Source organism: Pongo abelii, chromosome 1 (assembly GCF_028885655.2).
Source record: "Pongo abelii isolate AG06213 chromosome 1, NHGRI_mPonAbe1-v2.0_pri, whole genome shotgun sequence".
NCBI classification, from domain to species: Eukaryota; Metazoa; Chordata; class Mammalia; order Primates; family Hominidae; genus Pongo; species Pongo abelii.
The window spans coordinates 201,028,854-201,055,262 of record NC_071985.2 but is presented as its reverse complement, the minus strand read 5'-3'; the positions used below and the strand labels follow the sequence as shown (position 1 = coordinate 201,055,262).

At 46.0% G+C, this 26,409-nt stretch overlaps 1 protein-coding gene and 1 long non-coding RNA gene across 24 annotated transcripts in view; both read left to right on the top strand.

Moving 5' to 3' along the window:
• The first annotated feature begins 12,791 nt into the window (after positions 1–12,791).
• LOC134760649 (uncharacterized) lies at positions 12,792–16,083 on the top strand. The gene is made up of 3 exons (XR_010138496.1): positions 12,792–12,825; positions 15,642–15,734; positions 16,004–16,083. It is a non-coding gene; the product is annotated as an uncharacterized LOC134760649 (long non-coding RNA).
• Positions 16,084–18,664: 2,581 nt separating this feature from the next.
• Positions 18,665–26,409, top strand: part of ZBTB8A (zinc finger and BTB domain containing 8A) — a 67,309-nt gene continuing 59,564 nt past the window's right edge. For 5 of the 23 annotated variants that reach the window (XM_009253059.4, XM_002811107.5, XM_054555453.2 and 2 more), the window contains exon 1: positions 18,689–19,092. Coding sequence is in view for 1 of the 23 variants with exons in the window: in XM_054555501.2 (XP_054411476.1) it covers positions 19,909–19,982; positions 20,446–20,504 (133 nt within the window). In the remaining 22 variants the exon portion in view is untranslated. Of the gene's footprint in view, positions 19,093–19,732; positions 19,983–20,445; positions 20,505–26,409 lie in introns of those variants that run through there. The other 18 variants (XR_008525229.1, XR_008525227.1, XR_010138493.1 and 15 more) reach the window with 15 other exon arrangements.

Below are 26,409 nucleotides of genomic sequence, written 5' to 3'. Positions count from 1 at the left end.
CAAATTATCAATTTATCATCCCTTAACTTCAAACTTAAGCTTTTTTGCCCTGCTTTGTGCAACCAGCTGGACTCTGTAATTTCTTCCTTCCCAGCTAGAGCAATGTTAGGCCCTGTCAATAGAGGGCGCCAGAGGGACACTGCAATAGCAGAGGCAGGGGCTTAGTGGTTTCAGTGTAATTTTATTTATTTATTTATTTATTTATTTTTTATTTTTAAAGACGGAGTCTCGCTCTGTCGCCCAGGCTGGAGTGCAGTGGCGCGATCTCCGCTCACTGCAAGCTCCGCCTCCCAGGTTCACGCCATTCTCCTGCCTCAGCCTCCCGAGTAGCTGGGACTACAGCTCTCACGCCAACACGCCAGGCTAATTTTTTGTATTTTTTAGTAGAGACGGGGTTTCACCGTGTTAGCCAGGATAGTCTCGATCTCCTGACATGTGATCCGCCCGCCTCGGCCTCCCAAAGTGCTGGGATTACAGGCGTGAGCCACCGCGCCCGGCCAACTTTTTTTTTTTTTTTCCCGAGACAGAGTTTCACTCTCGTTGCCTAGGCTGGAGAGCAATAGCGTGGTCTCAGCTCACTGCAACCTCTGCCTCCTGGGTTCATGCAATTCTTCTGTCTCAGTCTGCCACCATGCCCGACTAATTTTTGTATTTCTAGTACAGGTGGGGTTTTACCATGTTGGCCAGGCTGGTCTCGAACTCCTGACCTCAGGCAATCCACCCGCCTCAGCCTCCTAAAGTGCGGGGATTACAAGCTTGAGCCACCGTGCCCGGCTTCAGTGCAACTTTCTTCTTCATCCTACAGTGCAGCTCCATGGGGAATGGTGCCCACCCTGCAGTGAGTTTGCTGGCACCCTGATGGGTGGCCACAGATCTTCCAGCCCACACCTGTGGCACCTCAATGAACTTCACCATCCAGCAGGCTGCAGACATATCCTCTCTGAAGAGGTCTAAATCTCAGTCTTGGTGGGGCATGGGAAAGGAAGTCCTCTTGTAAGTTTCTTCTTTCCTTGAGTACTCTCCTTCAACCTTAAAGGTAATAGCTGGTCCTGTTTTCTTTGCCATTTGCTACATTTGCTATTCCTGTTTGTTTGTTTATTTATTTATTTAAGAGAGAGTCTCACTCTGTCCCCCAGGCTAGAGTGCAGTAGTGCAATCATGGCTCATGGCAGCCTCAACCTCCCAGGCTCAGGTGATCCTCCTGCCTCAGCCTCCTGAGTAGCTGGGATTATAGGCATGCACCACCATGCCTGGCTAATTTGTTGGCCAGGCTGGTCTCAAACTCCTGGGCTCAAGTGATCCTCCCACATCAGCCTCCCAAAGTGCTGGGATTATAGGCATGAGCCACCATGCCTGGCTGTATTCCTGTTTTCTTTGGAGCCCTGTTTCCATTTTAGTAGATAACTACCTGCGCTAGTCAATTTTGTGTGTCAACTTCGAGAGTGTTTTGATGAGATTAACATTTAAATCTGTGAACTTTGGGTAAAGCAGATTCCTTCCATAACATGGGTGGGATTCATCCAATCAGCTCAAGTCCCAAATAGAACACAAAGAGCAACCTTCCTGAGGGGATTCTCCAGCTGACTCTGTGGACTGGAACTGCATTGTCAGCTCTCCTGTCTCCAGCCTGCCCACACTGCAGATTTGGATTTGTGAGTCTCCATAATCTCATGAGCCAATTCCTTATAAGAAATCTCTCTTGGCTGGGTGCAGTGGCTCATGCCTGTAATCCCAGCACTTTGGGAGGTAGAGGTGGGCAGATCACCTGAGGTCAGGAATTCGAGACCAGCCTGGCCAACATGGTGAAATCCTGTCTCTACTAAAAATACAAAAATTAGCTGGGCATGGCGGCAGGCGCCTGTAATCCCAGCTACTTGGGAGGCTGAGGCAGGAGAATCACTTGAACCTGGGAGGTGGAGGCTGCAGTGAGCCAAGATTGCACCATTGCACTCCAGCCTGGGTGACAAAAGTGAAACTCCATCTCAAAAAACAAAACAAACAAACAAACAAAACTGTCTCCCCACCTTTTACTAGTTAATAATTCTTTTTTTCTAGGCCGGGCACAGTGGCTCACGCCTGAAATCCCAGCACTTTGGGAGGCCGAAGTGGGCGGATCACGAGGTCAAGAGATCGACACCATCCAACATGGTGAAACTCCATCTCTACTAAAAATACAAAAATTAGCTGGGCTTGGTGGTGTGCACCTGTAGTCCCAGCTACTCGGGAGGCTGAGGCAGGAGAATCGCTTGAACGCAGGAGGCGGAGGTTGCAGTGAGCTGAGATCGCGTCACTGCACTCCAGCCGGGTGACTGAGCGAGACGCTGTCTCAAAAAAATAAAAATGAAAATAATAATTCTTTTTTTCTTTCCCCCCTCCCCCTGCCCCGAGACAGAGTCTCACTCTGTTGCCCAGGCTGGAGTGTAGTAGCACGATCTTGGCTCACTGCAACCTCCGCTTCCCGGGTTCAAGCAATTCTCTGTCTCAGCCTCCCAAGTAGCTGGGACTATAGCCATGTGCCACCACGCCTGGCTAATTTTTGTATCTTTAGTAGAGACAGGGTTTCACCATGTTGGCCAGGCTGGTCTCGAACTCCTGACCTCTCAGGTGATCTACCTGCCTCGGCCTCCCAAAGTGCTGGGATTACAGGCGTGAGTGACCACACCTGGCCTCTTTTTTTCTTTTTTCTCTTTTGTTGAGACAGGGTCTTGTTGCCCAGGCTGGAGTGCAGTGGCATGATCTTGGCTCACTGCAACTACCACCTCCTGGGTTTAATTCATAATCCCACCTCAGTCTCCCGAGTAGTTGGTATTACAGGTGTCCACCACCACACCTGGATAATTTAGTATAATTCTTTATATTAAAGTTTCTATGTTCAAATTCGTGGCATGGTTTATGTCTCTGGGCTGTACACTACTGACATCAGCAGTGGACCTGACACAGGGCACATACATGTAAGTGACTTCAGCAAACTAAGAGGAAATGCCTGTCCTCCATAGTTGAAGAAATGGACAGAGGAAAAGTCAAGAACATTTTTTATAAGAACAGTAGTGGAGATGTTTGTTTAGGGCCCTCCAGAAGCAGAGCAGAGGGATGCCGTAAGGCTTCCCAGGAGAGTTGATGTCTGAACTGAATATTGAAGGAAAAATAGGAGTTTTCCTGGCCAGGCGTGGTGGCTCACGCCTGTAATCCCAGCATTTTGGGCTTCTGAGGCAGGCGGATCACCTGAGGTCCAGAGTTCCAGAGCAGCCTGGCCAACATGGTAAACCCTGTCTCTACTAAAAATACAAAAATTAGCCAGGTATGGTGGCACATGCCTGTAATCCCAGCTACTCAGGAGGCCAAGGCACAAGAATTGCTTGAACCTGGGAGGCAAAGGTTGCAGTGAGCTGAGATCACGCCACCGCACTCCAGCCTGGGCAACAGAGAGAGACTCCATCTCAAAAAAAAAAAAAAAAAAAAAAAAAGAAAAGAAAAAGAAAAAAAAAAGCATACAAATATACAGTTAGAAAAAATAAGACCTAGCATGTTTTTTGTTTTTTTTGTTGTTGTTGTTGTTTTGAGACGGAGTCTCGCTCTGTCACCCAGGCTGGAGTGCAATGGCATGCTCTTAGGTCACTGCAACCTCTGCCTCCCAGGTTCAAGCAATTCTCCTGCCTCAGCCTCCTGAGTAGCTGGGATTACAGGTGCATGCCACCATGCGCACCTAATTTTTGTATTTTTAGTAGAGACGGGGTTTCGCCATGTTGGCCAGGCTGGTCTCGAACTCCTGACCTCAGGTGACCCACACGCCTCAACCTCCCAAAGTGCTAGGATTACAGGTGTGAGCTACTGCACGCGGCTTTTTTTTTTTTTTTTTTTTTTTTTGAGATGGTCTCGCTCTGTTGCCCAGGCTGGAGTCCAGTGGTGTGATCTTGGCTCACTGCAACCTCCACCTCCCAGGTTCAAGCGATTCTCCTGCCTCAGCCTCCTGAGTAGCCGGGATTACAGGCATGCACCACCATACCCAGCTAATTTTTTTGTATTTTTAGTAGAGACAGGTTGGCCAGTCTGGTCTCGAATTCCTGACCTCAGGTTATCCGCCTGCCTCAGCCTCCCAAAGTGTTGGGATTACAGGCGTGAGCTACCGTGCCCAGCCAACTCTGTCTCTTTAAAAAACAAAACAAAAAAACATACTAGGGCCGGGTGTGGTGGCAGCCACCTGTAATCCCAGCTACTTAGCAGGCTGAGGCAGAAGAATCACTTGAACCCAGGAGGCGGAGGTTGCAGTGAGCCGAGATAGCACCATTGCACTCCAGCCTGGGTGACAAGAGCGAAACTCCATATAAAAAAAAAAAAAAAAAAAAAAAGAAAGATAAATATTTAAGGGGATGGATATCCCAATTATCCTGATTCAATCTTTACACATTACACGAATATATCAAATTATCATATGCACCCCGAAAATATGTACATCTATTACGTATAAATAAAAAAAAAATAAAAGGGAAAAAAACAGAGCCAAGAAGAGGCTCCAATTAAACTTAGAGAGGGAGAGGGAGTAAAGTCCAGGCTGCCAGCACTGACAGAGTAAAGTCAGGGCAGCACCGAGTCCTGCTGGAAGAATGGGGAAAGTGTGAGCAGGTGCACATTCACTGTCAGCCTCTCTTCCAAATACCCAAGGCTAAGGAATTACAAGCCAAGAGACTGCCTCATCCCAATGCTACTTCCTCCGAGGAGTTTAAAGGTAAAAGCTCAGAAGGGCCACCTGACCACAGTGAGGGCAAACAGGAGTGAGCCAGAGTGGTTTTGTGGTGCCTGGTGCTCCCTGCTCTGGGGCTACTCCCTCTCTCTCCTTAAATTCATCTTGACTACATTAGTCATCTTTGCTGAGGTAACAACCAACCTCAAAATCTCTTTAGCTTACAACAGAGGCCAGCAAATGTTTTCTGTAAAAGGTGACACAGTAAATATCTTGGGCTCTGTGGGATGGACATACCATCTCTGCTGCAACTACTCAGCTCTGCAGTTATAGCGTGAAAGCAGCCACAGACAATATATAAATGAATGAGAATGGCTGTGTTCCAATAAAACTTTATTTATGAATACTAACAATTTGAATTTCATATAGTTTTAATATCTCAAAATATTCTTCTTCTTTTGATTACTTTTCCACCCTTCAAAAATGCAAAAACAAAAAAAAAACAAAAAAGGCCAAGTGTGGTGGCTCATGCCTGTAATCCAAAATTTTGGGAGGCCTAGGCTGGAGGATCGCTTGAGCTCAGGACTTTGAGACTAGTCTGGGCAACATGGCAAAACCCCATGTCTACAAAAAAATTTTAAAAATTAGCTGGGCATGGCGGCATGCACCTATATTTTCAGCTACTTGAGAGGCTGACATGGGAAGACCGCTTGAGCCCAGCAGGTCGAGGCTGCAGTGAGCAGTGATTGCACAACTGCACTCCAGCCTGGGTAGTGGAGCAAGACCCTGTCTCACACACACACAAAAAGCAAACATACAAAAAAAAAATTCTTAGGTTACAGATCTTACAAAAACAGAGAGCAGACTGGGTTCAACCCATGGACTGTAATTTGGCAATTTTTGCTTTACAAAAACCATCTATTTCTTGCTCACGTTACATGTTGGTGACTACGGGGCAGCTTCCGTGCTCACCCCATGACCCAGGCTGAGCTGCAAGAGCAGCCCCTACTTGGGTCATACTGTTTTTGCATCAGAGAGGAAGAACAAGATTGCTGGTGAAAATGCATCATGCCTCTTAAAGCTCCTGCTCAGAGCTGGCATGCTGTCACTGCTTACATTCCATTGGCCCAAGCAGGTCCCAAGGCCAAGCCAGACACTGGGGCAGGGAACTGCACTCTGCCTATGGAGAGTCATTGAAAGTCACATAGCAATGGGTGGAAATGTATAATCCTCTTGGGATGAAGGAGGGAACATTTGGAAAGACTAATAAGACTAATACAGTATACCATCCTGAATAACACCTTCTCCCAACACACATTAGGACAACACTAGTCAAAGTGTGGTCCAAGGAATGATGTACCTACTCTACAGTGAGTACAGAAAGCGAGAGCAAGCATTTTAAAAGTTTTACAGCAATTTGATATTGCTGCAATAAATAGGCCCACAAGAGACTGGGAACAAAAATAATCTGGTTCTTTACCACAGAAACACCGCATTAGCAGAGAGAGTAGCCAATACTCCAGAGAACATGACTTTACAGGACAAAATACAACCACCATGAGAAAAAGGGTAAGCTGGCCAGGCACGGTGGCTCACACTTGTAAACCCAACTTTTGGGAGGCCGAGGTGGGAGGATCACTTGAGGCCAGGAGTACAAGACCAGCCTGGGTAACAAAACAAGACCCTGTCTCTACAAAAAATAATAGGCCAGGTAAGGTGTCTCATGCCTATAATCCCAGCACTTTGGGAGGCTGAGGCGGGAGGATGGCTTGAGCTCAGGAGTTAGACAGCAGCCTGGGCAACAACATGAGATACCTTGTCTCTATTAAAAAAAAAAAAAAAATGCTGGGCGTGGTGGCTCACGCCTGTAATCCCAGCACTTTGGGAGGCCAAAGCGGGCAGATCATGAGGTCAGGAGATCGAGACCATCCTGGCTAACATGGTGAAACCCCGTCTCTACTAAAAATACAAAAGTTAGCCGGGCATCTTGGTGGGCGCCTGTAGTCCCAGCTACTCAGGAGGCTGAGGCAGGAGAATGGCGTGAACCCAGGAGGCAGAGCTGACAGTGAGCCAAGATAGCACCACTGCACTCCAGCTGGGGTGACAGAGCCAGACTCCATCTCAAAAAAAAAAAAAAAAAAAAAAAAAAATTAGCCAGGAGTGGCGGTGCATGCCTGTGGTCCCAGCTACACAGGAGGCTGAGGCAGCAGGATCGCTTGAGCCTGGGAGGTCAAGGCTGCAGTGAGCCATAATCGCGCTACTGCACTCCAGCCCAGATGACAGAGCTAGACCCTGTCTCAAAAAAAAGAAAAAAGGGTAAGCTAAATTACATGTACATATACACACAGTGTATAGTGTAGTATATTATTATTATATACATAGATATATAATCTAAGAATCATTAGACTAGAGGGATCAAAAATTTAAAAAAGAATGATATACTTAGTCAGGTGCGACGGCTCACACCTGTAATTTCAACACTTTGGGATGCTGAGGTGAGCAGATCACCTGAGGTCAGGAATTTCAGACTAGCCTGGCCAATATGGTGAAACCTCATCTCTACTAAAAATACAAAAATTAGCCGTGTGTGGTGGCGGGCACCTGTAATCCCAGCTACTTGGGAGGATGAGGCAGGAGAATCACTTGAACCCAGGAAGCGGAGGTTGCAGTGAGCTGAGGTTGAACCACTGCACTCCAGCCTGGGCGACAGAACGAAGACACTGTCTCCAAAAAAAAAAAAAAAAAAAAGAGATATACTTAGAGAAGAGATTATGTTGACAATCTGAGGTGACAACGAAAAATTGTAAAGAAGAACCAAGAATAAATATTAGAATTGAATAGTTGAAAGAACAAAGAGATAGAATAATGGCAGGATGGATACAGTTGAATAAAAAGTTAGTAAATTTCAAGATTACATTTTGGACCTTTCCCAGAAGATAGTAGGAAAAGACAAAGAACTAGAGAATATAAAAATAAATCCCAGCTGGGTGCAGTGGCTTACGTCTGTAATCCCAGAACTTTCGGAGGCCAAGGCAGGCAGATCTCTTGAGCCCAGGAGTTTGAGACCAGCCTGGGCAACCTGGTGAAACCCCATTTCTACAATAAAATACAAAAATTAGCCGGGCATGATGACATGTGCCTGTAGTACTAGTTACTTAGGAGGCTGAGGTGGGAGGATCACTTGAGCCCAGGAGGTTGAGGCTGCAGTGAGCTATGATCATGCCACTGCACTCCAGCCTGGGCAACACAGGAAAACCCCATCTCAAAATAAAACAAAACAAAAAAGTGCCCTTAGACTACCAAACAGGATAGTTAAGAAAAAATCTACACGTAGGCACATTACAATAAAATGTAAGAACAGCAAATGCAAAATGTAAGAACATCAAAGATGGCCAGGCGTCGTGGCTCACGCCTGTAATCTCAACACTTTGGGAGGCCAAGGCGGGTGGATCATCAGAGGTCAGGAGTTCATGACCAACCTGGCAGACATGGCAAAACCCTGTCTCTACTAAAAAATACAAAAATTAGCTGGGCGCGGTGGCAGCGCCTGTAATCCCAGCTACTCAGGAGACTGAGGCAGGAGAATCGCTTGTACCTGGGAGGCAGAGGTTGCACTGAGCCGAGATTGCGCCATTGCACTCCAGCCTGGGAGACAGAGCAAGACTCCGTCTCAAAAAAAAAAAAAAAAAAAAAAAAAAGAACGTCAAAGACAAAGAGAACAACCTACAGGCTCATATAGAAATAGCGAATTGATACCACACTACTCAATAGCAACACTGGATGCAAGATAAAAATAGAGCCATATGGTTTTTCTGTTTTGTTTTTGGTTTTGGCAGAATACTTCTACAGTACAGCAATATGTTTTAAAGTATCAAAGATTTTTTTTTGTTTTTGAATCTAGAGTTTTATATCCATTCAAATTGTCATTCAAATGTTAAAGCATAATACGAATATTCTCCAGCACACAATGCCTTGGAAACTTTGTTACACAAAGACAAACATTGAAAACAACCTTGAAGAGAGTACTCAAGATGAGAAACACATCCAGGAGATGCTGCAAGGGAGGAAAAATAAGTGTTCAAATACTTTGGTAAAGTCTGTCCTTGTCCGTATTTGCTATTTTTTTCTTTTTTCTTTTTCTTTTTTTGAGACCGAGTCTTGCTTTGTCCCCCAGGGTGGAATGCAGTGGCATGATCTGGGCTCACTGCAACCTTCGCCTCCTGGGTTCATGCAATTCTCATGCCTCAGCCTCCCAAGTAGCTGGGATTGCAGGCACATGACACCACACCCAGCTAATTTTTGTTATTTTTGGTAGAGGCAGGGTTTCGCCATGTTGGCCAGGCTGGTCTCGAACTCCTGGCCTCAAGTGATCTGCCCACCTCGGCCTCCCGAAGTGCTGGGATTACAGGAGTGAGCCACCATGCCCAGCCCGTCTTTGTTGTTAAATAAAAAGGTTTGTATTAAAGAAAATAAAAGGGGCCAGGAGTGTTGGCTCATGCCTATAATCCCAGCACTTTCGGAGGCCGAGGTGGGCGGATCACTTGAGGTCAGGAGTTCGAGACCATCCTGGCCAACATGGTGAAACCCCGTCTCTACTAAATATACAAAAATTAGCGGGACATGGAGGCTGGGCACCTGTAATCCTAGCTACTCGGGAGGCTGAGGCAGGAGAATCACCTGAACCCAGGAAGTGGTGGTTGCAGTGCGCCAAGATTGTGCCACTGCACTCCAGCCTGGGTGACAGAGCAAGATGCTGTCTCAAAGAAAAAAAAAAAAGAAAAAAAGGAAAAATACATTCATAATAATACCTATATTGGAGGGGATGGAGACGAGACATGAAGATATGCAGTATATTCCTTTTTTTTTTTTTTTTGAGATGCAGTTTCGTTCTTGTTGCCCAGGCTGGAGTGCAATGACGCGATCTCAGCTCACAGCAACCTTCACCTCCCAGATTCAAGCAATTCTCCTGCCTCAGCCTCCCAAGTAGCTGAGATTACAGGCATGCACCACCACACCTGGCTAATTTTTGTATTTTTAGTAGAGATAAGGTTTTACCATGTTGGCCAGGCTGGTCTTGAACTCCTGACCTCAGGTGATCCACCCGCCTTGGCCTCCCAAAGTGCTGGGATTACAGGTGTGAACCACTGTGCACAGCCTTAAGTATATTCTTATTAAGGGGAAGAAATAAATATCAATACATTGGTTACATCCAGAAAGGCAAAAACCATGAGTATAAGTAATAAAGGCAACTACAATGAGCAAAATATAAATGTATATCAGAAGAAAATCTAGCCAGTGGACTACAAGGAAGAACAACATAAGAGCAATAAAACATTAACCAATATAAAATACAAAAGAGGCCAGGCACGGTGGCTCATGCCTGTAATCCCAGCACTTTGGGAGGCCAAGGCGGGTGGATCACGAGGTCAGGAGATCGAGACCATCCTGGCTAACACGGTGAAACCCCGTCTCTACTAAAAATACAAAAAATTAGCCGGGCATGGTGGCAGGTGCCTGTAGTCCCAGCTACTCGGGAGGCTGAGGCAGGAGAATGGCGTGAACCCGGGAGGCGGAGCTTGCAGTGAGACAAGATAGTGCCACTGCACTCTGGCCTGGGCGAAAGAGCGAGATTCCGTCTCAAAAAAAAAAAAAAAAAAAAACACACAAAAGAACAGGTCAGAAGTAAATTTAAAATTAATTGTTAATACAATTGGATTAAATTTAAAACTAAAAAGCAGAGCCTCTCAGAACAGATTTTTTTTTTTTTTTGAGACGGAGTCTCACTCTGTCACCCAGGCTGGAGGGCAGTGGTACAATCTTGGCTCACTGCAACCTCCGCCCCCCAGGTTCAAGCAATTCTCCTGCCTCAGTCTCCCAAGTAGCTGGGATTACAGGCGCCTGCCACCACACCGGACTAATTTTTGTATTTTTAGTAGAGACGGGGTTTCACCATCTTGGCCAGGCTGGTCTTGAACTCCTGACCTTGTGATCCACCTGCCTCGGCCTCCCAAAGTGCTGGGATTATAGGTGTGAGCTACTGCACTGGCCAGATTTTTTTTTTTTTTTTTTTTTTTTTTTTTTTTTTTTTTTTTACTCTGTTGCCCAAGCTGAAGTGCAGTGGTGCAGTCATGGCTCACTGTGGCCTTGACTTCCTGGGCTCAAGCAATCCTCCAACCTCAGCCTTCCAAGTAGCTGGGATCACAGGCATACACCACCATACCCAGCTAATTTTTTAATTTTTTTGTAGAGACAGGGTCTCCCTATGTTGCCCAGGCGGGTCTTGAACTCCTAGGCTCAAGCAATCCTCCTGCTTCAGCCTCCCAGAGTGTTGGGATTATAGGCGTGAACCACTGTGCCCAGCTTAGAACAGATTTTTTAAAATTCCAACAATATGATTTTTCAAAAGATATATTTAAAACAAAAAGAAATAGAAAAGATGAAAATAGAAGGATAAAAAATATATAACAGGTAAATATAAAAAAGATTCCAGGCCAGGCACAATGGTTCACACCTGTAATCCCAGCACTTTGGGAGGCCAAGGCAGGGGGATCACTTGAAGCTAAGAGTTCAAGATCAGCCTAGGCATCATAGTGAGACCCTCTATATGAAAAAAAAAACAAGGCCGGGTGCAGTGGCTCCAACCTGTAATCCCAGTGCTTTGGGAGGCAAAGGTGGGTGGAACAACTGAGGTCAAGAGTTCAAGACCAGCCTGGCCAACATGGTGAAACCCTGTCTCTATTAAAAATACAAAAATTAGCTGGGCTTGGTGGCGCATGCCTGTAATCCCAGGTACTTGGGAGGCTGAGGCCAGAAAATCACTTGAACCTGGGAGGCAGAGGTTGCAGTGAGCCGAGATCACGCCATTGCACTCCAGCCTGGGCAACAAGAGCGAAACTCTGTCTCAAATAAATAAAGTAAAATAAAATAGACATTAATCCTCAAAATGGGGGGAAACTCAGGCACAAAAGAAGCACTGGTCCATAGCAATTCTGAAATCCAACTGGGCAAGTGCTGGAAATCGTTGATTAAGATCCAGGGCCTAGGCCGGGTGCTGTGGCTCACGCCTGTAATCCCAGCACTTTGGCAGGCCGAGGCGGGTGGAGCACCTGAGGTCCGGAGTTTGAGACCAGCCTGACCAACATGGAGAAACCCCGTCTCTACCAAAAATACAAAATTAGCCAGGCATGGTGGCACATGCCTGTGATCCCAGCTACTCAGGAGGCTGAGGCACGACAATCGCTTGAATCCCCGCGCCACTGCACTCAAGCCTGGGCAACAAGAGCAAAACTCCGTCTCAAAAAAAAAAAAAAAAAAAGATCCACGGCCTGGGAATAATTATTCCTGACTTTTGGTTCTGCCTTCTGGGCTCTTATTTCTGCCCTCTCTGAATCACCCTTCCTTTTGCATGAAAGGTGGCCCATATTTTGGATCACCTGAGGCGGGAGTTTGAGACCAGCCTGACCAACATGGAGAAACTCCGTCTCTACTAAAAATACAAAAACAAAACAAAACAAAAAAAACCGGGCATGATGGTGGGTGCCTGTAATCCCAGCTATTCAGGAGGCTGAGGCAGGAGAATAGCTTGAACCCAGGAGGCGGAGGTTGCGATGAGCCAAGATCGTGCCATTGCACTCCAGCCTGGGCAACAAGAGCAAAACCATGTCTCAAATTAAAAAAAAAAAAAAAAAAGAAAGGTGGCTTAACTTACAGTTGTGCAGTTTTCACAGATTGTATCCTGCCAGAATTTTTGGGGTCCATTTTCTATCATTTTGTACTGCCTCTGGCCATTTCAGTCCAACCTGACACTAGTCTGAACACTTTCTTTATTGTTATTTCATTTATTTATTTGTTTGAGACAGGGTCTCACTCTGTCACCCAAACTGGCATGCAGTGGTGTGATCACGGTTCACTGCAGCCTTGACCTCCTGCCTCAGCCTCTGGAGTAGCTGGGACCACAGGTGCATCCTACCACGCCTGGGTAATTGTTCTTTATTTTTTATTTTTTGTAGAGATGGGGTCTCACTATGTTGCTCAGGCTGGTCTCGACCTCTTGGACTCAAATGATCCTCCTGCCTTGGCCTCCCAAAGTGCTGGGATTACAGGCACAAGCCACCGTGCCCAGCTCTGAACACTCTCTTTGAAACATAGTAGGTGTCTTGTGAATCTTCTTGGGGTTCACTCCATTAGACAAAAGACACCCCCAAAAATCTCTTCGAGAAAAGCTCTTCTCTACCTTGGGCCTCTGCTGAGGGACAGTCCTTAAGCTTGCCTGGACTCAAACCTCAAGCCTCCTGAGTAACTGGGACTAGAGGCATGAGCCACCAGGTCCCGTTAATTTTGTTTGTTTGTTTGTTTGTTTTTGTAGAGACAGGGCCTCACTATGTTGCTCAGGCTAGTCTCGAACTCCTGGCCTCAAGCAATCTGCCTGCCTTGGCCTCCCAAAGTACTGAGACTGCAGGCGTGAACCACTGTGCCCAGCCCCCTTAAGCTTCTTAGAAGTTCTACTGTTTGATTGAGACGATCTATAAGTCACATGCTTACATTCTTTATTTTTATTTATTTATTTATTTAAATTTTTAAATTTTTTTGTGGAGATGAGGTCTCACTATGTTGCCTAGGCTGGTCTCAAACTCCCAGACTCAAGCAATCCTCCCGCCTCGGCCTCCCAAAGTGTGGAATTACAGGTGTGAGTCACCGCACCCAGTCTCTTAAATTCTTCAGAGAACTTTTTATCTAACTGAATGGTATTCTAAAGTACCATCTATGATCTTTCTGAAAACTTAACGAAGGATCTTACAGCCACATCCTCGACTTCATCTTTAGACTTGTTTTGCTGACATTACTCTGAATTTAAACTTTGCTCAGAAGTCATTTCTTAATCGTATCATCATTTGCTACCTTAAGAGCCTGGAATTTTCCAAGCCAGCAAACTTTGGCTTCCTTTTGTCTAACAGTCCTTCCTTTAGCTTATCTCTCTCCTCTCACATTTTACTATGAGCAGCAAGGAGAAACCACCTGTTTCCTTCGACACTCTGGGAGGAAGCTTTATAGCTAGATCACCAAGTTCAACTTTCTTAGGTAGATCACCAAGTTCAAATATTTTCTACTTTTCACCTTATTGCAGACAACTGTGTTGCTTCCCCCCTCACTCCCAACCAATACCTATCAAGGACTGCCTTTCCTCTAGTTTTCCATAAGATTTGTAGATTTTTCTGTAAGTCCTCACTTGCATCTTCCTCAAAGATCATTAGAAGTTGTCTTTTTTTTTTTAAACGGAGTCTCACTCTGTCACCAAGGCTGGAGTGCAATGGCGCAATCTCAGCTCCCTGCAACCTCCGCCTCTTGGGTTCAAGTGATTCTCTGGCCTCAGCCTCCCAAGTACCTGGGATTACAGGCATCTGCCACCATGCCCTGGCTAATTTTTATATTTTTGGTAGAGATGGGGTTTCACCATGTTGGCCAGGCTGGTCTTGAACTCCTGACCTCAAGTGATCCACCCACTCTGGCCTCCCAAAGTGCTGGGATTACAGGCATGAGCCACTGCACCTGACAGAAGTTGTCTATTTTTTTAGAAGATTCTTCAAGCTTTCACTAACACCTCAAAGCCCTTCAACCCACTGTCTAGTTCCAAAGTCACATTTTCAGGTTTCTGTTATGGCAACACTTCTAGGTACCACAATCTGTATAAGTGATCTATTGCTGTATAATAAATTACTGGCCGGGCTTGGTGGCTCACACCTGTAATCCCAGCACTTCAGGAGGCTGGGGTGGGAGGATTGCTTGAGCCTAGGAGTTTGGGACCAGCCTGAGCAACATAGGGAGATCCCCATCTCTACATAAAATTAAAAAATTAGGCATGGTGGTGTGCACCTGTAGTCCCAGCTACTTGGGAGGCTGAGGCAGGAAGATTGCTTGACCCTAGGAGGTCAAGGCTGCAGTGAACCGTGTTCATGCCATTGCACTCCAGCCTGAGCGACAGCTATCTCAAACAAACAAACAAACAAAAAATTCTTTTACACATATCCCCTTCTAGCTACCACCATCTCTCTTTGCCTGTAATAATTCTAAAACATGACCCCAAATTCTGTGACATTCTTTCCATTAGAGATAGCAACTATGTCCCCCTTCTGCTTGAATCTTAGTAGGCTGGGACAACTTCCATAGATAGGCAGAAAAAGTCATGCAGCTCCCTCCTACCTGTCTTGGACACACTCTCTCAGAACCCAGCTGCCATGCTGCAGGAAGCCCCAGCCCCACAGAGAGGTCATGGGTAGGTGCTCTAGATGACAATCTCAGCTGAGCCAACCTTCGAGTGATCCCAGCTGAGGTGCCAAACCTTTGAGCGAAGAAACCTGCAGATGATTCCAGTTCCTAGTAGTTCAAGTCACCCCCAGTCATTTAAGTCTTCCCAGCTAAGGCTCCAGACAACAGGAAAAAAAAAAAACAAGCCATCCCTGCTGTGACCTGACCCATAGAATCCAGGAGCATAATAAAATAGCTTCGGTTTTCTACTACTAAGTAAGTTTGGTTTGGTTTATTACACAGTAAAAATAACTGGAACATCCCCTTTATAAACCAGTTTCTGAGAGGAACTGTCTGTTCTCATCATCTCTATTCCTTCATCCTCCACTTATTCCTCTAATCTGGAAATCCATCCCATCTTTTAAGCTTAATCATGTTCTCTGAAGTCAATGATCTCCAACTTGTTAAATGTAATGGACATTTTCTTTTAGATTTGTTCTCTGAGCAATATTTAGCACTACTGCCCAATTCTTCCCTTTTTCCTTATTTTTATAGTTGAGTTCTCACTCTGTCACCCAGGCTGGAGTGTAGTGATGCTATCATGGCTCGCTGCAGCCTAAAGCTCTTGGACTCAAGCGATCCTCCCACCTCAGCCTCCTAAGTAGCTAAGACTACAGGCACAAACAACCAACCCCAGCTAATTTATTTCATTTTTTTGTAGAGATCGGGTCTCGTTATGTTGCCCAGGCTGGTCTGGAACTCCTGGCCTCAAGCCAACCTCCTGCCTCAGCCTCCCAAAGTGCTGGCATTACAGGTATGAGCCACTGTGTCTGGACCCTTCTTTTGGTTTTTATGCCACCACAGTATCCCAGGTCTCTTCCTTCCTCTCCAGTCTTCTCACGCTCATTTGCAATTTCACCTTCCTCTAACCACCCACTAGATGAGGAAGTAGCTCAATGTTTGGTCCTAAGCCTTCTTTTCTTCTCATTTTATATTCTCTCTCTATCCATATCCATAGTTTTAATTCCCATCCCACCTATATGACTTTGATGATAAAATTTCTCTTTTCTTTTTTTTTTTCAGACGGAGTCTCACTCTGTTGCCCAGGCTGGAGTACGGTGGCATGATCTCAGCTCTCTGCAACCTCCACCTCCTGGGTTCAAGTAGGAATTTTTTTTTAATTTAAAAATTTTAAAAATTCTGGCCTTCTAGTCCTTTCTCTCTCAGTGAACAGAACCACCATCTGTCCAGTTCCAAAAGGCTGGGAGTTGTCTTTGACTCTTCCTTCTCCCTCATTTCCCAGAGTCAAACTATTATCTCCAATATTTAACTCTCCACCTCACTTGATCTCCTCACTTCTCCCTCCCTCCACTCCACTTCAAGATTCTACCGTCTCTTAGCTGGGCCACTGTGATCCACTCTTCCTTCCCTCGAATTTCTCTTTCACAGTCATCTTTTCAAAATGCTTACCTCATCATAGCACACACACCCCATGTAGCTTAAAACACATTCATGGCTCCCAAAGTTCTTAACCTGGCCTCATAAGGCCCTGATGGTCTGACCCCTGCCTCCCTCTCCCGTCTTATCTCTTGTCTCTCCCCCTCACGTTGCACTCCAGTCTCATCAGCCTTTTAGGCTATATTCCCATCTACCAAGCACCATTTTGCTCCTTCTATCTGGAATGATCCTGACCATTCACACGCTTGCCTGTTAATTCCTACTCCAGATTTCCAGTCAAGATAACCTCCTCAAGGAAGCCCTCCTTACACAAACCCTCTCCCTCATGAGAGGGGTCCCCACTTCATCAATATTCTCATCACACGACATACCTTTCCTTCACACTTATCCAATTTTCAAATTATACATTTATTTGATTACCATCTGTCTCCCCCACTAGACAGCAAATCCCATAAAAGCAGGGACTTGGTGAATTTTTTGCTCACCACTGCATTCCAAGAGCCTAGAGCAAAAACTTTACCCTTAGCAGGCACTGTTAAAATTGGAATGAGGCCAGGTGCGGTAGCTCATGCCTGTAATCCCAGCACTTTGGGAGGCCAATGCGGGTGGATCACGAGGTCAGGAGTTCAAGACCAGCCTGGCAACCTGGTGAAACCCTGTCCCTACTAAAAATACAAAAATTAGCCGGGCGTGGTGGCGGGCACCTGCAATCCCAGCTACTCCGGAGACTGAGGCAGAGAATTGCTTGAACCTGGGAGGCGGAGGTTGCAGTGAGCCGAGATCACATCATTGCACTCCAGCCTGGGTGACAGAGCAAGACTCCATCTCCACAAAAAAAAAAAAAAAAAAAAAAAATTGGAATGGATTATCTTCCTGAAGATTTGAACTGAATAGGTGGAAACAGGGATGGGGGTTGGGTGGGGTGGGAGACAGAGTTTAAGAGACTAGCACTGGTTAATGGTGGAGCTCTAGCATACAGAAACGAGCTCCCAAAGCTAAGAGAATGAAGGTGAGGGACAAAACTCTCATTACCTCTTCCTTGCAACAAAGAGGTTATTTTTGTTTGTTATGTGTTTTTGTTTTTGTTTTTGAGATGGAGTCTTGCTCTGTCACCCAGGCTGGAGTGCAGTGGCACGATCTTGGCTCACTGCAACCTCCACCTCCTGAGTTCAAGCCATTCTCCTGGTTCAGCTGCCCCAGTAGCTGGGATTACAGGCGCGCACCACCATGCCCAGCTAATTTTTGTATTTTTAGTAGAGACGGGGTTTCACCATGTTGGCCAGGCTGGTCTCGAACTCCTGACCTTGTGATCCGCCCACCTCGGCCCCCCAAAGTGCTGAGATTACAGGTGTGAGCCACCACACCCGGCCTCAACAAAGAGTTTATCACCAACCTGATGTGCTCTCTTGAGGAATATGTTTGTGGAACTCTTTTGCATGTTTTAATTAACTAAGGCTAAAATAAAACCTTTGGCTATAACCATGTCCAGGTCTTTCTGGGGGAATTCTCAATGGGGGCGCTAGCAGAGTAATCTGAGTACATCCAACACACCTGACACCTAATGGTTTTCAAGTATGTTTCTACTTACCTATTCAGAAGGTGAGGAAATGCAACTAAATAGCAAAGCACCTCTGCAGTGACACAGAAGTAACATTAAGAGACAATTGTGAATATCTTGTATCCTCCAAATGCATAGCTAATTATTCCTGAAATCAAAGTTACAAACTGTCCAATATGAATGATTTTGAACAGGAGAGGAATCCATTAAAAGCTAAACGCAAGTTTTGATAATTTGAACCTTTTCCCTCCAGTTTTACTATAACACAGTACTTTTCAGTACCTGACCCCAGCATAAGGAACTAGAAAACTATAGAAGTAATGCTTCTACAGTAACAGTGAAAATCCATTGATTTACTATTTTAGCAAATGTATAACCTGATATCTGTACTCTAAATATTAGAGACGTAAATTTGTCAGAGGAAGCTTGGTGTACGATGAATGCTTGCATTGGAAAAGACGGAACTTGCTGTTTTTACTAATTTTATACTTCTCTGGACTTAACTAAGAATTATGTTCTCTTATCTCAGCCTCTCTGGGTTTTCCTCTTCAAATGAAATGCTTCTGACCTGTACAGGTTTAGAAAAGGTTATCCTCAACTAAAATAACTGCTTCAGTACAAGGGAAAATTCTGTGGAAATCTTTTGCATTTGACGTTGCTAAACTTAAGTACAATAATGTCACATGTACTTATACAGTAATTGTGGGCACGCCTAAGTCCCTCCCTCTTTCCTAAACCAAATTCCCCAGATCCTAGAAATCCAGCCCTTCTGCCCTCCGGAGGCGCCTTTCCCAACGTAAAGTACAATTTTAAATTTCAGCTCCTGACTAAAATCATGATCCGCAGTCAACTGCTAGAGAATCTGGGCACCCCGGTGCCTCTGGAGCGTGCAGCGGGTGTGGGCAAGGGCAGGGGGAGTGGGCGAAGCTGCTGGTTGGTGCCTGAAATCTGTGCGTTGCCCCTTTAATTGTGTCCCCAGCCCTCGGGCGTTTCTGTCCAACGCCCACGTCAGCAAATACCTTTTGTTTCTCTCACGTTGGGGCTACTTGTTTTAGGGCGCAAAGGAACGGCCTCGAAAGGGGGTCCTTCCCCAACCGAGAACCAGGAATCTTCCCTCGGCCCGCGCGCGCGACCGGCCGGTGCGCCGCGGCCCGCGGTAAGTGGCTGCGCGCGGCGCTGGCGGAGGGCGGGCGGGCGTCGGGGCTGCCCGGGACCCGCCGCGAGCCTGGCCGCGGGCGGAGGCGCCGCGGGCTCTGACGGCCCCGGGCGGCGGAGGTGCTGGGATGCGGGCCCCGGGCGCGCCTTCCCCAGACGTCCCCGGGCCGGGAGCGCGGCGGGAGGCGCCGAGGCGAGCGGGCGCCATTTGCAGCCCGGGGCGCAGTGGCGGCGGCGGCGGCGGCGGCGCCGGCTCTGAGGGGCTGTGGGCGGCCGCGGAGGAGGCGCGGGCGGCTGCGGCGGCAGCGGGCCCATCCCGGGGCGGCGGCGGGCGTTGGTGGGCACCGGCTCCCGGCCGCCCCTCCCCGCGCCCGGCCGCGCCTCCCAGCCCGCGGGGCCGGCCCTTCCTGCGCGCCCGGGAGGGGCTGCGGGACAATGGCCGCGCCGTCGCCGCCCGCGCCCGCCTCGCCGCCCGGCCCGGCCCGGGGAAAGGCGGGAAGGCGCGCGGAGCCTCCTGGCGGCGACGGCGGGAAGGCGGCGGGGACGGCGCCGGGCGTGTCTGGAGCCGTCGGGCGCCGCGGACTCTGGAGGGGCTCGGGCTGCGCGGAGCAAAGACGGGCGGCCGCCGCGGGGGCGCGCGGGGAGGGCAGGGCAAGGCCGGGGCCGGAGTCTCTGCGGGCGCGGCCAGGGGCGCTGCCGGGGAACCTGGCTCCCAGGGCAGTAGCCCGAGTTTCTCGGTGCAGCCTCCATCCTTGGTTTTATGTCAAGATGCGACATCTGGGCTTAGAACCGAGGGCGAACTCACCGCGCCTAACCAATGTTGAGCTCCAACTATTTGCTTCTGGACGGAACCTTACATGCTCATCTCTACCCATGCGGACCGCCTCTTTTGTGAGTTAGTCAGCGGCTTGTTCCCTTCCCCTTCAGATGCGCTTATTTATCGCTGATTGTTCCAATGGCCCTACTCCATCCACATCATTCTAAGACGCGTTTGGAAGCGGTAGATTCACACACACCTGGTGGGGTTCTAACCATACACGTCAGTATCACCTCTATGCTTGATAAACCTTTATAGTTGCACAACTTTAAATGGAGTGCTTTCACCTATATGAATTATTTCACTTAATTTCACATAAAACAACCACCTAGTCAGGCTGATGGTAATTCCGCTTTGCAGATGAGGGAACACTTATGAAGCATGGCGTTTCACCTCTAGGCCAGGGTGACCATAGCCGCCCAGGGCCTCCTGTTCCCGCCCTGCCTTCCCTCCTAAGGCACCTCCAGAGGAGTCTTTAGAAGGGCCAGTCTTACACAGCGCTCCCCTGCTCTAAAAACCTTAACTGATCTTTTTCAGGAAAGCCTCCAAAATCCTCAGCAAGCTTCTACTCCAGTCTTATCTCCTCCATGCCTCAGGTACGGATGCGTTTGTAGACTGGAGCAAGAGCCCCTCACTGATAAGCAGAGATCAGATGTCTTTATTCCTGGGAACCTCTCTGGCCACACAGGTGGCAACTGGGAAGTGAGAATCTGGCTTAGGGCCCTTGACCAAATGGGTATCGGGGTGGATTGTGCTCTAAAATGTCAGCAGGAGGCATAATGAGTAGGGACTCCAGGAAGGAGGCCACGCCACTAACCCTTATCTCCTAGCCCTGAAATCACCAGCTTTGCTGTTGATAATGATTTGGGGCCATCAAAAACTTTGTAAGATAGAGTAATATTGATTCATCATATGTCATTTAAATCTAAGTTTTAGATAAAACTATGTCTAATAGACTTAACTCAGTGACACAACGATATGTTAATCATATTTAAAGGATTTGATGTGTTTGATTCCCTTGAATGAAGCTTTTGTCACTTTTCTGCTCAAAATTGGTCAGTGGCGCCCCATCTTACGCAGTTTAAAAGCCAAAAGCTCCATAATAGTCTATGCAGCCTTACAAGCACCTGGTCTCACCATGTCCTACTTCTCTCATGATCTGCTTTCCCTTTCTGACTCCACATCCTATTGCTTCCCCCATGCCTCCTTGCCTGCTCAGTTCAGGGCCTTTGCACTTGCTGTTCCCTTTGCCTGAAATATTCTTCCCCCAGACACCCACATGACTCTCTTACTTCCTTTGGACTTTACCCAAATGCCATCTTCTCAATGAGGATTTCCCCAACTATAGTTTTGATTCTGTTAAGTGTTTTTATTAACTCTAAATCTTTTCTGTCTCAGGCCATTTGTGCAGCTATAAAAATACTTTGGGACTGGGTAATTATAAAGAACAGAAATTTATTTCTCACACTTCTGGAGGCCAGGAAGTCCAGGCAGTTTGGTGTCTAATGAGGGCTGCTCTTTGCTTCCAAGATGGCACTGTGTTGCTGCATCCTCTGGATGGGGGAGGACTGCTGTGTCCTCACGTGGCAGAGGGGATGGAAGGGCAAAAGGGGCCAAACTTACTCCCTCAGGTCCTTTTATAAGGGCACTAATTCTATGCAAGAGGGCAGAGTCTTCGTGGCCCAGTCACCTCCTAAAGGTGATACTGTTGCAATGGGGATGAAGTTTCAACGTGAATTTTGGAGGGGACACAAATGTTCAAACCATAGCTCTTAAATGTTTTTAATACAGACGATCACGGACTTACAATGGCTTGACTTACCGATTTTTTGACTTTACAGTGGGTTTAATGGGGTATTAAATGCATTTTAAACTTACAATGTTTTCAACTTAAAATAGGTTTATTGGGATGTAACCCCATCGTAAGTTGAGGAGCATCTGTACTTAATTCTAAATCTTCCCAAAGCTAAAGGATCATTTATCCATCAAGGAATACAATTACCACTCTAGTTAGCTGAAGTTCTTTATGACTCAGGAATGTTTGCTAAGCAGGCTGACAAGATTAGTTTTGCTGACCCTGGTGGGACACATTAAATTTTAGATTAATGACTATATATCTTAAAAGAGTTGATCTTCTCAGCCGGGTGTGGTGGCTCACACCTGTAATTCCAACACTTTGGGAGGCCAAGGGGCGGGGGTGGATCACGAGGTCAGGAGTTCGAGACCAGCCTGGACAAGATGGTGAAACCCCATCTTTACTAAAAATACAAAAATTAGCAGGGCGCAGTGGCAGGCACCTGTAATCACAACTACTCAGGAGGCTGAAGCAGGAGAATCGCTTGAACCTGGGAGGCAGAGGTTGCAGTAAACTGAGATCGCGCCACTGCACTCTAGCCTGGGCGACAGAGCAAGACTCCGTCTCAAAAAAAAAAAAAAAAAGTTGATCTTCTCAACCACAACCTTAGTTCAAGTTACACTTGCTACTTAAATCTTCAGTCTACTCATAGAAATACATGTCATTTGCTTCTATTCCAAAGACCTTCGAACTTAATGGTTCCTAAAATGTGTAATTGTCTTTCCCAACCACCTTTTTAAAGATCATTGAACTTGATGGAAATCTTGAATTCTGTTATATTCTTGGGACTATTATAATATTTAACTCTTACAGATATTTAAAATTTGTTTCCATTTGGATTTTGGATGTCCCACATAAATTGATCTAACTTGCTGTTTCAATGTATAAAGTCACTCTACTGAAAGAAGAAAATCTGAAATGTATTACCCATTTCCATGACCTAATCACATAATTCTGAAAATAACTTAAACCTTTTTTGATGACTCAAGAGTACTACTGTGAATGCATGTTATGTTAAAATCCTTTCAATGTGAATATCAGGTTGTAACTGACCCCAATGTATAGGACAATTCCTATTGTTTTTTGAGATATAACTTTTTTTTTTGAGATGGAGTTTCACTCTTGTTGCCCAGGCTGGAGTGCAATGGTGTGATCTGGGCTCACTGCAACCTCTGCCTCCCAGGGTCAAGCAATTCTCCTACCTCAGCCTCTCAAGTAGCTGGGATTACAGGTGTCTGCCACCATGCCCGGCTAATTTTTTGTATTTTTAGTAGAGACGGGGTTTCACCATGTTGGTCAGGCTGGTCTCAAACTCCTGACCTCACGTAATCCACCCGCCTCGGCTTTCCAAAGTGCTGGGATTACCGGTGTGAGCCACTGCGCCTGGCCTGAGATGTAACTCTTATACCATAAAATTTACCCCTTTTAAAGTGTACGATTCAGTTTTTTGATATGGTCACAAAATTGTGCAACCATCACGACCCTCTTAACTGCAGAACATTTTCATCATTTGCATAAAGAAACCCCATGCCTGTTAACAGTCACTCCTATTCCCATGTCTCCCTAGCTCCTGATAACCCCTCATCTACTTCCTATGTGGATCTACCCATTCTCGGCATTTCATGTGAATAAAATCATAAATAAAATATATATATTTTTTATGACTAGTTTCTGTAACTTAGCATGAGTTTTTTGTTTTTTTTTTTTAAGACAAAGTCTCACTCTGTCACCCAGGCTGGAGTGCAGTGGCGCGATCTCAGCTCACTGCAAGCTCTGCCTCCCGGGTTCATGCCATTCTCCTGCCTCAGCCTCCCGAGTAGCTGGGATTACAGGCACCCGCCACCATGCCCGGCTAGTTTTTTTGTATTTTTAGTAGAGACGGGGTTTTACCGTGTTCGCCAGGATGGTCTCGATCTCCTGACCTCATGATCCACCCGCCTCGGCCTCCCAAGGTGCTGGGATTACAGGCGTGAGCCACCGCGCCCGGACTTGTTTGTTTTTTAGAGACAGGGTCTCACTGTCACCCATACTGGATTGTGGTGGCGTAATCCTGGCTCACTACATCCTTGACTTCCTGGGCTCAACCAGTCCTCTGCCTCAGCCTCCCAAATAGCTGGGACTACAGGCTCACGCCACTGTTCCCAGCCAGCATGAGGTTTTTAAGGTTCACCCATGTTGTAGTATATACAGTCATATGTCACATAATGATGGGGATATGTTCTGAGAAATGTGTTGTTAGGTGATTTTTGTTGTTGTGTGAACATCATAGAATGTACTTACACAAACCTAGCTGATATAGCCTACTACACGCCTAGGCTGTATGGTATAGCCTATAGCTCCTAGGCTACAATCCTGTATAGCATAATACTGTAGGCATTTGTAAAACAATGGTAAGTATTTGTGTATCTAAACATATCTAAACACAGGAAAGCTGGGCACAGTGGCTGACACCTGTAATCCCAATACTTTGGGAGGCCAAGGTGGGTGGATCACCTGAGGTCAGGAGTTCAAGACAAACCTGGCCAACATGGCAAAACCCCGTCTCTACTAAAAATACAAATATTATCCAGTCATGGTGGTGGGTGCCTGTAATCCTGGCTACTCAGGAGGCTGAGGCAGGAGAACTGCTTTAACCCAGGAGGCGAAGGTTGCAGTGACCCAACATCGTGCTACTGCACTCCAGCCTGGGGGATAGAGCAAGACTTTGTCTCCAAAAATAAATAAATAAATAAATAAACAAACACAGGAAAGGTACAATAAAAATATGTTATTATAATCTTATGGGACCACCGTCGTATATGTAGTCAGTTGTTGACCAAAATATTATGCGGCGCATGACCATATCAGTACTTCATTCTTTTCATGGCCAAGTTACATTCCACTGTATGGGTATACCACATTTTGTTTACCCATCTGTCCATCGGTGGACATTTGGATTGTTTCCACGTCTTAGCTGTTACACATAATGCTACTATAAACATTCATATATCAGTTTCTGTGTAGACATATGTGTTCATTACTCTTGAATATATACCTAGGAGTGAAATTGCTGGGTCATATGATAACTCCATGTTTAATCATTTGAAGAACTCCCAGGCTGTTTTCCAAAGTCACTGTACCATTTTATATTTCCACCAGCAGTGTGTGAACGTTCTCATTTATCTATACTCTGGCTAACACTTAGTATTTTCATGTTTTTAAAAAAATTATTGTATCTCTGGAAAAACATGGAAAAAAAAGAAAATATAGAAAAGGAAGAAGAAAAAAATTTTAAAAAATTATTGTAGCAAACTATCCTAGTGGGTGTGAGGTAGTATCTCATTGTGATTTTGGTTTGCATTTCTCTAATGATTAATGATGCTAAACATCTCTTCATGTGCTTATTTCTATTTGTCTTATTTAATCTTATTTATTTTAGCGATTATCTTATTTAATCTTCTTAACAGACTTCCTTAGAGCCTCTTAACAGTCAATAACCTCATTTTACAAAAAGGAAACCAATGCTTAGAGTTAAGTAACTTGACGAAGTCACACGGCTAATGATTGGTAGACCTATAATCCTGTGTTTCTTATTTTTAAAATCCTTCAGAAGTGCCTCAGAACCCACAAAACTGGAGAGGCTTCCAAGATCTAGCTCTTACATACTTTTCTAGTTTCATCTTCTGCCATCCTTCCATAGGCCCGCAGTCTCTAGCTATAGCAAACTTCTTACCATCCCCTAGGAGGCCATGCTGTTTAATATGCTGTTTTTGCCTTCCCATTTGGTGTTCTCTCTGGCTAGAATGCCCTTTGCCCTCTTTCTCATGTAGAAACTTTTCATCCTTCAAGACCCAACCTAAACATTGAGCCTTTTGGAAATGTTTCTTAATACTCCCGGGTACAATCATTTGCTTTCTTTGTTTTATAGCTCCCTTCTACTATGAGTATTTTCTTCATTGTATTGTCACTTTGTCTAGAAGGCTTTTCTCTTCCTGTCTCTGACTCTCTCTCTCTCCTAATAGACAGTGAGCTGCTTGAAAGTGAGCACTGACCTTTGACATTTCATCACCTCTATATTCTCAGGACCAGGTATAGTCTGGTATAGGGTAGTTGCTCAATAAATATGTCTTGAATAAATGCGTTTCACCTGCCAATTTGAGTATCTGCCCTTCTCATAAAAATAGAATAAAAGTGCCACGTACAGTGGCTCACACGTGTAATCCCAGCACTTTGGGAAGCCAAGGCAGGCAGATCACTTGAGGCCGGGAGTTTGAGACCAACCTGGCCAACATGGCGAAACCCTGTCTCTGTTAAAAATATAATAATTAGCTAGGTGTGGTGGTGTGTGCCTGTAATCCCAGCTACTCAGGAGGCTGAGGCACGAGAATCACTTGAACCCAGGAGTGGTAGGTTGCAGTCAGCCAAGATCATGCTGCTGCACTCCAGCCTGGGTAACAGAGTGAGACTCTGTCTCAAAAAAAAAAAAAAAAAAAAAAAAAAAGAATAAAAGATTTTTCTGTTAAAATATAGAAAGAGCCAGACATGGTGGTGCACCTATGTGGGAGACTGAAGCAGGATCACTTGAGCCCCGGAGGCCAAGGCTGCAGTGAGCCAAGATCGTACCACTGCACTTCAGACTGGTGTGACCTTGTCTCAAGAATTTAAAA